At 41.6% G+C, this 11,072-nt stretch overlaps 2 protein-coding genes across 4 annotated transcripts; one reads left to right on the forward strand and one right to left on the reverse strand.

Annotated features, from left to right (window-relative positions):
* Positions 1 to 3,084: 3,084 nt before the first annotated feature.
* Positions 3,085 to 4,692, reverse strand: LOC121979199 (protein RGF1 INDUCIBLE TRANSCRIPTION FACTOR 1-like). Its single transcript, XM_042531137.1, has 4 exons — positions 4,292 to 4,692; positions 3,895 to 3,969; positions 3,675 to 3,815; positions 3,085 to 3,613 (listed from the first exon to the last, which is right to left on the reverse strand). Exons 1-4 carry the CDS (start codon positions 4,505 to 4,507, stop codon positions 3,305 to 3,307), a joined length of 741 nt encoding a protein of 246 aa, XP_042387071.1. The 5' UTR covers positions 4,508 to 4,692; the 3' UTR covers positions 3,085 to 3,304.
* Positions 4,693 to 5,071: 379 nt separating this feature from the next.
* Positions 5,072 to 8,665, forward strand: LOC121979198. 3 transcript variants are annotated; one of them, XR_006111334.1, is made up of 3 exons: positions 5,072 to 5,551; positions 5,661 to 6,228; positions 8,504 to 8,665. XR_006111334.1 is itself a non-coding variant. In XM_042531136.1 (2 exons), exons 1-2 carry the CDS (start codon positions 5,232 to 5,234, stop codon positions 6,169 to 6,171), a joined length of 831 nt encoding a protein of 276 aa, XP_042387070.1. In that variant the 5' UTR covers positions 5,073 to 5,231; the 3' UTR covers positions 6,172 to 6,347. The 3 variants fall into 3 exon arrangements, 1 of the variants encoding a protein (XP_042387070.1); XR_006111333.1 differs by having other exon boundaries at positions 5,073 to 5,551; positions 8,474 to 8,665; XM_042531136.1 differs by lacking the exon at positions 8,504 to 8,665 and having other exon boundaries at positions 5,073 to 5,551; positions 5,661 to 6,347.
* The last annotated feature ends 2,407 nt before the right edge of the window (positions 8,666 to 11,072 follow it).

Here is an 11,072-nt window from a genome sequence, read left to right on the forward strand (position 1 = left end):
ATTTGTCTGCAAATTAAACACTCCAATCATTGTGGGGGGAAGATGGCCAGCAAATTAACACACCCACCTATCTTTTCAGTGATGATGGATGAGTGTGAGGCTATGAGCAACTACTCCAGACTAACTCAGCTCCATCACATGACCATGAGTGCCCTCTCAGGTGGTGCATGTTCCCCGAACCCCAGCCACCACACTTGGATTATCTTTTGTTACCCTTGTATTAATTAGGCAAAAAGACTGTGAGTCTGGTGAATACTATGGACCACATTCTGCATATGGGAGAGGTGAATGATAGTAGTAAAAAAAAATAAGAAAAAAAAAGTTGCTATAGCCATTCATGAAGCTGTACTGCAAGCAGTGGCATCCATGGAGTAAAAGTGGGAAGAGTCACTGTCATGGACGCCAGTCAAAATGAGGTCCTTTTCACCATTAATTGAACGGATTCATAGTCAATCTGTAAAGTGTAAGATACCATCATGTTGCCTAGCTCATGTGACTCCTTGCCTATTGCGAAAAAGAAAGTGGAGGTCTCAGCCTTTTGTATTCATGTACCTGAAGGACTGAGAATTAGCTAGCATCCATGCAGCGAGCACAAGTTTCAATTAATATTACAAAACTATATCTTTCTTTTGCAACCATAAAAATACAAGAAGCAGGGGAAATGACAAGACTCATCAAGGAAAGATATATGAATTGGATATATAACAATATGTGAAACGACAAGACCACACAGAAGCCTGGATTCAGTTTAAAGCATGGCCGAGATTTCCTTTCTTTTCCATTGTATATGTTTAATTTATATGTATAGATTAGTTAAAAGGGGTGATTTGATGTGTAATAGTAGCTAGCTAAAACTACAAGGGAGTAGGGAGAGTGGAGGAATGAGAGTCACTAAGCTGGTGATCAGGTGAACCCACTACTTGCTGCTCGATGACCAGATGAAGCTAATTCAAATGCACCAAGTGATGGGTTGATAAGACTTGACCTTCAAACAGCTAGTGCAAAGTGACAGCCATGATCTTAGCTAAGAATCATCCGGATGCTATGAGGATTCTGATCTGATCAGTTCACTGACTTAAATTCTTTTACTAGGTAGTCTGGCATGCATTTGAGGTTATACAATTGGAGTGAAAACTTGAAGTATAGACTGTGACTAAAAACATGTAGAGAAGAGATCAGCTATCAATTGTTACTGTCCCCAGAAGTTTGGTTGTTTCAAAGTTTTTTCGATCTGCTATCAATTGGAGGCAGACAGGCTTATAGATGCATATAATCACTGGAGACTTTAATCAGTGATGGAGTAGTCCTTGGAATGAGACGAGAAGAGTGGAGGCCTACACAAAATGAAAGTTCTGAATTTTTGTGAATGTGTACGATAGATCGAGGAATCCAGCAACTCACTGCTGGAAGTGAAGAGGATTAAAATGTTCTACTAATGTTTAGTAAATATATTCCTTCGGCTTCTGATCTCACTCTGAACTTTATTAGTTATTATTGAGAGGTATTCTTCCAATTTCCATAAAAAAGGATAATATGGTGCACGAAGTTTCGTTATGCGAAATTTCGGGAAAAGATTCATGGTACGCAGTCTTACCCATGACCTTTTGGTCATATAATAACAACTTTACCGTTGCGTCAAGACTCCCATTCTTCCAACTCCATAAAGTTTAATAATGTATCATGTATTCTAATTCTAGTGTATAAGATTCACACTGTACTGGTCCTCAAAAAGTGGGTCAAAATAATGAAGATTGGCTGACGTGGAGGTTAAAGTCAAACGATCAAAATCGTATATATGGTCAGATGAACCATGAGATTATGGACTACAGATTAGGCAAGGTTGGCCGAGCGGGCTTTCAGAGCCAGTAGGATGTGAAAGGCTGACTAGACCGTCCGAACGACCATCCTCCGCGACTTGCAACTAAAATTAAAAGTCAAATACTAAGTTATCTAATCTACTGTACTTGCCGATCAGACCTTAGGTCCAATTGAACACAATGCGTCCCTCTAACAATAGGAAAGTCGAGTGAAGAATAGGTCAGTAGCTTCACTCTATACGCCTGAGCTAGCGATATCCCGACCGAGTGGCGACTGGGCAGTCTACAGCGGGACCCAAATACATGTTATATCGTATTTTTTTGGAAGTTTTATACAAAAAATGATAGAGAATATCCTGCCAGTAAATAAATCGTCCTTTAAAAGTTTCCCATATGTCAATCACAGTGATTTACTATCTCATTTGAGAAAAGATGTTAAAGATGTCAGTTTTTAAGAAGTGTTTGGAAAACGTGTTAATGCTTTAAAATGTGTGCACAATGTAACAGTGATATTATAAAAAAAATCTTCATCTACCGACGGAGATATGTGATGTTTCTTGCTTGTACATGTCATTTACTACAGTTTATTGCTTTTATCTCCAAAACTAAACACTGATTTAAATGTCGGAGGGTCTTTTTCTAATTAGATACCAACACTCCTTGTATTATAAGATAACACAGAATTTTCCTAATTTTCATCAAATTACGTCTCAGTTTACTGCCTCGATCAATTTCGGACAAAATAAATGAATACATAAATTACTAGTTTTATAGGTCAGAGGATTGCGTTGTGGTGCCAACCAAAACGATTGGTCCCCTTTCCAATTTCTAATGGCTCTCTTCTCTCTCTCTTTGACTTCACATATGCATGTAAACTATATAAAATATAAACCCAGTTCACGTGAAGCATGCAAGATTACAACTCAGGGCTTAATTAGACTGCTAATTAATCTCGAGCAGTCTGTTAATTTCTCAGCTTAATTATATCAGAAGATAGTTTTTAACTAGTCAGAACAACAAAGAATAGATATGGTTTTGTTTCATTAATATACGTAGAAATATTTATTTTTCTCGGAGAAACCTTATAATTCAAAGTAAAATGAATCTAGACAGAATTTCCACACATGCTTAAATTCTACACCAAAGAATAAAGTAGCCAGCTAGATCTCCACCAAAAAACCCTCACAAGTCAACTCAAGTAGTGCAATTGCTCCGATCAAATAAATCCAAACAATTAATGTTCGAAGTTGTTTTCAAAGAAGGAAGCTAAAGGTAGAGTGAGATGATCATATAAATTGGTCGAAGTGTGCATCCCACATTACATCAAAACAAAATTGGCGAGCACCGTGCCCTCCTAATCAGTAAAGGGGATGCTCATCAGCCATGAACTCTCTCACTTCCATCCGCATTCAAACCAGCACAACTTTGGCACAAATTACAAGCTTAGATTTTACAGCTAGCGCATGGTGCGTGCGTGCGTGCGTGCATCAGGAGAGGGGGGATCGGTGGGGAGCGCCCTTCCTTCTGCTGCTCAGCGACAGCACTAGGAACCCGCCGCCGGTCTTCTTCTTCCTCGGGCCCCGGCCGGCGGCGCGGTCGGCGCTCGACCCGGAGCTGCCGTCGTACTGCGTCGGATCCTCCAGGATCGAATCGGGCGCCAGTCGGCTCTCCACTTCCTCGATCAGATCCGACCCGTCCATCCGGAGATTTTCAAAGCGGGAGAAGGCCAAGTCCGAGTCATGCAACCGGAACAGGATGCTCGACAAATCCTCCCCCCGCGACAGCACGTGCTCCACCTGCATACACGCGCCGATTCGTTTGACTGAATCAGGGTTCGTAATTAAACAGAGCGCGCACCTTGCAGGAGAGGGAGCAGAAGTGGAAAGGCTCCTGGAGGATCCTGTCGCAGCTCATGCAAATGTTTCCTGAGCCCTTGAAAGGACGAGACTGAGGCCTCGGCTTCAAGAACACTACTTTGGCACTGTTAATGGTGTAGGGCTGGCGAGAACAGTGGACGAAGTCACTGGTTTTGGACGCGAACGAGCAGACCAATAATTTCTCTGAATTAATTAAGTACCTGGACAAAAGAGCAGTCTATGAGCTTCTCAAGGTCGTCCAGTCGAACCACATCATTGTACACATATCGCCTCACCTGAATTTCAATACAATAACAAAAATAAACACAGGAATGAGAATTCGAGTGAATAATTAAAATCGAGAGAGTTCGTTACTACTAATTTGACCAAGCAGAGGAGCAGGGGAAAAGGCAAGATGACAATTATACTCCTCTGATGGCAGCAGTGCATGGTAAAGGACGCTCTGTGCTCGAGGGCAAAAGGGTATATGCACTTATCGTGAAATGCAGAGAAACATACACAGCACAGAAAGAATTGGGAAAAAAAACAGAGAGAGAGAGAGGATTGAGATCAGTGTGTTAATAATAGTAAATGGGATTGGAGCAGAGAGAGAGAGACCTGGAGAAGAGGGTGGTGGGAGTGTGCAGGGGCGCAGTGGGGGCAGATGCTGGAGCAGCAGTCGAGGCACAAGATGTTCTTCTCGTTCTTCTTGCGGCTCTCGTGGGCCCCGCAGCTGACGAAGAAGCTCTCCTCCACCAGCCGACCCAGCCACCCCGGCACCACCGCCGGCGCCGCCCCTCCTCCTCCTCCGCTTCCATACTCCCCTCTCCCCATGCCCTCTCTCGCTTCGCTCGACTCCCCGGCTCCCGATGTGAATTATGACTCCGATATATACATGGATCGGAAGAGAAGAGAGAAAAAGAGAAAAGGTAAAGTGTAGGGATGCATTAACGACCCTGCTGCGTCTATTTATAGCAGTACAGAGCAAGGAAAAAAACAGGAAAGATAAAGACTGATTCATTATGGGCAATTAATTTAAAAAAAAGGGAAGAAAATTATTTCATAGTGATTTCTGTCTTCTTGTGTAAGTTGATATTGTCAGGGATTTTGAGGATTCGGTGGAGGTGTAAATGGCGGGAAGGGAGGAGGAGCCTGGCTCCAATTTCTTCGTACTTTCACTGTGCTCATCCATCACCTGCCTCGCTCCTCTCTCCCTCCCTTGGAAAGAGAAGAAGAAATTAGTACCAGGCTTGTGAAATTTGTTTTTTTGCTCCAAATTTGTTTTTTGTTTATTGACAAAATTTTGTATTAAAATGGTATTTAGCTTAACAAAATCATTGCTGTTTCTGAATTTTTATATATATGCATGTTTACTTTCTAGATAGTTGACTTTTAAATTTCGTCTGGATAATATAATAATAATATATACGCTGTTCGTTGCTTGGATCGATCGAAGCCACAAAAATTCAAGAAAGATAAATGTGTGAATTTTTTCTTCTCCCTCATGGCCATGGAATGAGTTTGAGAAGAAAAGCAAAGGAAGAAAAGATAGAGAGAAATGGCTTTGCTTCCTAAATTCTCCTCTCCTCCTTTCCCGGGCCTGCAAAAGCCTTCCCATAGGCTGCCCTGTTCGCCCCCCGCGGCGTTCACCAAGCTCGACCTCCCCCCTCCCTCCCTCAGCCTCGACGCCGTGCAGGAGAAGAAGCCGCTCTCGCTGCCCCACGGGCCCCCCTTCACCGCCACCGGCGGCGGGAGCGGCGGCGGCAGCGGAAACGGCCACAGGAGCGAGTTCTACCTCAACGTCGGCCTCGCCGTGAGGACTCTCCGCGATGACCTGCCCACCCTCTTCGCCAGAGACCTCAACTACGACATCTATCGGTGCGAACCGTACTCCTCCGTATCGAATTTCCCGAAAAATTTGATCTTGCTGCGTTTCTGACTGGCTGCTCTCGCTTTTACTTGCTCTTTTCCCTGTTTTTTTTTCCAGGGAAGACATCGTCTTCATCGATCCGCTTAATACCTTTCATGGCGTCGAGAACTACAGGCTCATTTTCTGGGCGGTGAGGTTTCACGGCAAAATTTTGTTTAAAGAGATAAAGCTCCGGATTTTCCGGGTATGGCAGCCGTCGGAAAACATAATCTTGATCCGGTGGGAGCTGGAGGGCGTGCCGAGGGTGCCGTGGGAGGCTCGGGGAACTTTCCAGGGGACGTCGTGGTACAAACTGGATAGGAACGGCAAGATCTACGAACACAAAGTCGATAACGTGGCTTTGAATTTTCCACAAGCGCCGATCAAGCCCGTCACCATGATGGATTTCGTGGCGGCTGCATGTCCTCCGAGTCCCAACTTGACGTTCTCTGCCGGTCTGCCGGAGGAGAACTCCTCTTGGAGATACTCCTCCTGGTCGGAGCTCTACAGGGCAGTGAGGAGCACGCTTGAACTGGAAGGAAAATTTCCAGAGTTCATAGGCATCGAAGGTCTGGTTACTTGTTCATAGCGTGGACAATTGGGGGTAGCTGGATAAAGAAATATGAGATCAGAAAGGGAGATCATGGTGAGTGATGTTCATATGCTCCCTTTGTGTTTCTCTTCCTGTTGTTAACATTTGATCAGATAAGTGCTGCACAAGTACAGTTAGTTGTTCCTACTCTTATGCTAGTTGTTGTTCAATGAGCTGGTGATTGTGATGCATTTCTGGAATTCTCTATGATCTTGCCTGAGAATCATCAGCTTGAAATCTCCCTTCACCATTATGCAAAAGATGGGCATTCCAATCCAATGAGGTTATTGCCTACTGTTCTGTGTTGCTTGTTTAGGCCACAATGACTGGACTGATGAAAATTATAAAGCTTCTGATTCAATTCACTGAAATCCATTGGCAATCCCTAATTACAAACTTTATTTGTCAGTCTTTCAAGTTAGATTTTGCTCATCATTCCACTTGAAACTCCATATTCTTCTGTAGTTCTCCAATATCTACTGATCCTGCCCGGAAGTTGAGTCGGACAGAGGTTGGCTGTGCTATCCTCGATGTTGATAGAAAGTCGTGAAGATGCCTTGTTGATCTGACACTTACTGAAAGGGTTCCACGAGTGAATGACGGGGGGTGATAATTGGGACGATGAGACGAGAGCTCTGTACACACTCAAACAAGCCGCCCTCACGTTAGAGACTAAGAATCAGGGAAAAAGTCCCCGGGTCAGGCTCTCCGACGCTCAAGTCAGGTACTTTTTCTCCAGAAGCACAGTGGAAGGACGAAAAGTAAAAGACGAAGGTGAAAAAATGAGTGAGCATACCTCTGTAGGAGGAAAAGCCTCCCTTTTTATATGACAGCGGGTACTTTTGGAGTCTGACGAGTGTTAGGGAATGTTGGGTGTCAGGATTTGTCTGGCGGTGAATGATACATGACATCTTCCTATAGGTCTGAGGAGGGATCGGTAGGCAATGAGCCCTACACCGTTAACATATTCCCTGACAAACGGTGATTATTCTCTGACAGGTTGTTATGATTCCTTAGTTTGATTGTCGTATAGTGTGTGCCCGCCCTGGTCCGCTAACCCTGGACTGGGTCCTCGTACATGCACATCTTGACTTGTGGGAACAGACTTGCGTTCCTTGGCGCATTTCCCTGGCTTGTGTTTGTCGTCCCGTAATTCCAGATCTGTATGTCCAGCCCTACATTTGTCCTTCGATAAATCCGGACCTACGCTTACCGCCCTGCCAATCGAGGCCTTCACTTGTCGTTCCTTAAGTTTCGTCCCGCATGCTCGGCCCTGCTCCGTATTTTATCCTGTAATTCCTGAATCATACGTCCTGGCCCACATATCCTGTTCTGCATGCTTCGTCTTGTAAATCCCAACCTGTAAACCTTAGTCCGCTCACCTTGAACTGTACGTCCTGGTCCGTATGTCCGGCTCTGCATGTCTCGCCCTATAAATCTCGACCTGTACACCTTAGCCCGCTTACCTTGAACTGTATGTCCTGGACCGTATGTCCGGCTCTGCATGTCTTGCCCTGTAAATCCCGATCTGTACACCTTAGTCCGCCTACCTTGAACTGTACGCCCTACCTTCAGCGTTTCTACTTGCCATGTGCCATATAGGCCTAACCCCTAAATACCACATAGGCTCAACCCTGAGCGCTCGGTAATCTTGACCTTTGACCTCCATGTACGCTGAGTCTTTGACCGCCACGTAGGCTTGACTTCTGACCGTCACGCGGGTTTGACTTTTGACCGCCACTTGGGCTTGACTTCTGACCGTCGCGCGGGCTTGACTTCTGACCTCCGCGTGGGTTTGACTTCCGATCCTATCAGCTATATGACCCCTCTATCATGCACCGTATCATCTACAATTGGAGAATGCTTTCTTACCCAACCAGAGGAGCTCTTCCATTTGTTAATCACTCCATTGAAAGGCCGACGAACATGGCTTGTGGAATGCGATCATGATCTTGTTTCCTCTTCTTTCTGTCGGTGTATTACTCATTTGTTAATCACACCATTTGACCTGAACATCCATTGTCACAACACAATTGTTGACAATGGAAAGCATCAAAGCAATGGACCAATGGTGTGTCATGAATCATCTTCTGTCTATATTTGTAGGTTGAATGCCTCAACCTGATCATTTTGATCTTCGATCATGACTTTTTCTTGATTGGTTTGTCTTGTTATATTCATGGAACACTCTTTCTATGTGCTTGTATGGAGATAGTTTGTCAATTTTATGCTTTCATCTGAAATTGTTAAATGCAATCTACCAAGATCAATGTTCCTGATTGTTGTTTTACTGTTTCAGGTCTAACATTATTGCTTGTGCCATGAACAGAATCAAAAGGTCACAGATCGTAGATCCTTCCACTGTATGCAGCTAGAGGAACTGTCAAAGTGTACAAGTTAGTTGGCAATGCTAGCATTTTATTTGTAGTGATGTAATCCATACATTTAGGGATACAGAAGAATGAAATTTGCACTTCACTGTGTTCTTCAATGCTATAATCGATAAATAAGTTTCAGCAGGCAAAAAAAACATATCCAGAGAATAAATAGAGAGGAATTCAATTTCTTTTTGTCAAGCTTTTACGTTTAGAAATCAGAGTTCTCCCCTTCACTCTATTGCTGTTAGATTCTGAGGTAAATATAAATATTATCTTAATGGGTGAAGCACGACATATTTATCAATAATTTAATGAACAAAAATTAAACGGTAATTTATCAAATCACGCGCCTAGACATCTTAATTGATCAAAAAGCGTATACTATTTTGGTATTTATCAAAAGACGTACTTTTTCAAGTGCACTTCCTTTTTTATCCTCCTGACCAATCAATTTTTTTTTGTTGTTTTTTTTCTCCCTCTTCTCTTTCCTATCTCCTCTTTCATCAACGACATTTAAAATTTAGTTAATTTTTTGATAACATTTTAATACATTTAGAGAGGGTAAAATAAACTATGAATAATAAATTTGAACTCCTTGCAACATCAGGAATTCACAGGAACTGAAATGAGTGTAATATGATGTCTTTAGGTCCATTAGTGAATTTCGGTCAAAACACACTGATAGACCTAGAGAGATCCGATTGTACCCATTTCAGTTTCTATGGATTCCTGGTGTTGCAAGGAGTTCAAATATGCTATCCATTGTTTATTTTGACTTTTAGAAGGTGTTAAAATATAAGAAGAAAGAATCAGCAAAAAGACTCCATATTAGGCCTGATATGATTCCATATCAGACCCAATGTGGATTTTCACTCTATTAGGAATGCTCAATTGTTTTAGGAACTCTTCATTTCCAATGTAGCATTTTATTTTGACTTAAATCTCAGTTCATGATGTATCTCTTTGTTGGGGGTTTGAAAAATTATGCACATTGGAAAAGTCTTAACTGCTGAATACCTCTTCAAATATGCTGGATTGGATATTGAAAAGTAATGATTTTTGCAATTCCTCTGCCTTTTGCTTGGTATCTTTTTTCCATTTAAATAATTGACACACTTTTCTTTCGACCTTCAGAATTTGGAGTGGTGTCTCTTTGTTCTTTTCCCTTATTTCTCGTAAGTGATCTCATTTTCTGGATTAATTTTCTTTTACAAAGAAAAAAGAAATAAGTGAGTCATGACTTATTTGCAATTACATGCTAGTAGAAGAATTAGGTCTATCTGGTATTGTGTCAATTCTATTTATTGGAATTATACGTATTTTCTCTTTTTTCAATAGCTATACTATAACTATTTGTTCTAAGTGTTTGCATATGTATTTCTTACAGGTAATGAAGCATTATACATTCTCTAATTTGTCAGAGAACTCTCAACGTTTTGCTACTGTCTTTTTCCACTTGATTTCATCACTAGTTGAAACATTTATGTAAGAGGATATGCATTGATGCCCTTATCTATTTTTCTACTTAGAGCAATCATAAACACATCCATTATGAAATGAAAGAGTTCCTAAAACAGTTGAGCATTCCTTATAGAGTGAGATCCACATTGGGCTTGATATGAAATCATATCAGATCCAACGTGAAGCTTTTTTGTTGATTCTTTCTTCTTATATGTTAACACCTTCTAAAAGTCAAAATAAACAATGGATAGCATATTTGAACTCTTTGCAACACCAGGAATCCATAGAAACTAAAATGGTTGCAATCGGAGCTCTCTAGGTCCATTAGTGGGTTTCGGTCGAAACCCACTAATGGACCTAGAGAGCTCTGATTGCACTCATTTCAGTTTCTGTGGATTCCTGATGTTGCAAGGAGTTCAAATATGCTATCCATTATTTATTTTGACTTTTAGAAGGTGTTAAAATATAAGAAGAAATAATCAACAAAAAGGCTCCACGTTAGACCTGATATTAATCATATCAGGCCTACGTTGGGCCTGATATGATTCCATATCAGACCCAACGTGGGCTTGATATGAAAATTTTTTGCTGATTCTTTTTTCTTGTATTTTAACACCTTCTAAAAGTTAAAATAAACAATGGATATCATATTTGAACTCCTTGCAACACCAGGAATCTATAGAAACTGAAATGAGTGCAATCAGAGTTCTCTAGGTCCATCAGTGGGTTTTGACCGAAACCCACTGATGGACCTAGAGACCTCATATTATACCCATTTCAGTTCATGTGGATTCCTGATGTTGCAAGGAGTTCAAATTTGCTATTCATAGTTTATTTTACGTTCTCTAAATGTATTAAAATGTTATCAAAAAATTAACTAAATTTTAAATGTCGTTGATGAAAGAGGAGATAGGAAAGAGAAGAGGGAGAAAAAAAAACGGAAAAAAAAAGTTTGATTTGTCAGAAGGATAAAAAGGGAAGTACACTTAAAAAAGTGTGTCCTTTGGTAAATATCAAAGTAGCATACGTCTTTTGGTCAATTAAGATGTCTAGGTGCGT

This window comes from Zingiber officinale, chromosome 5A (genome assembly GCF_018446385.1).
Source record: "Zingiber officinale cultivar Zhangliang chromosome 5A, Zo_v1.1, whole genome shotgun sequence".
NCBI classification, from domain to species: Eukaryota; Viridiplantae; Streptophyta; class Magnoliopsida; order Zingiberales; family Zingiberaceae; genus Zingiber; species Zingiber officinale.

Excerpts from the sequence above, each read along its gene's own strand:
- LOC121979199 (XM_042531137.1), bottom strand. The coding sequence starts at position 4,507 with ATGGGGAGAGGGGAGTATGGAAGCGGAGGAGGAGGAGGGGCGGCGCCG. Across the intron at positions 3,970-4,291 it reads CCCACCACCCTCTTCTCCAG|GTGAGGCGATATGTGTACAA; the intron begins GTCTCTCTCTCT and ends ATTGAAATTCAG. Across the intron at positions 3,816-3,894 it reads TAGACTGCTCTTTTGTCCAG|CCCTACACCATTAACAGTGC; the intron begins GTACTTAATTAA and ends TGTTCTCGCCAG.
- LOC121979198 (XM_042531136.1), top strand. The coding sequence starts at position 5,232 with ATGGCTTTGCTTCCTAAATTCTCCTCTCCTCCTTTCCCGGGCCTGCAA. Across the intron at positions 5,552-5,660 it reads CTCAACTACGACATCTATCG|GGAAGACATCGTCTTCATCG; the intron begins GTGCGAACCGTA and ends TTTTTTTTCCAG.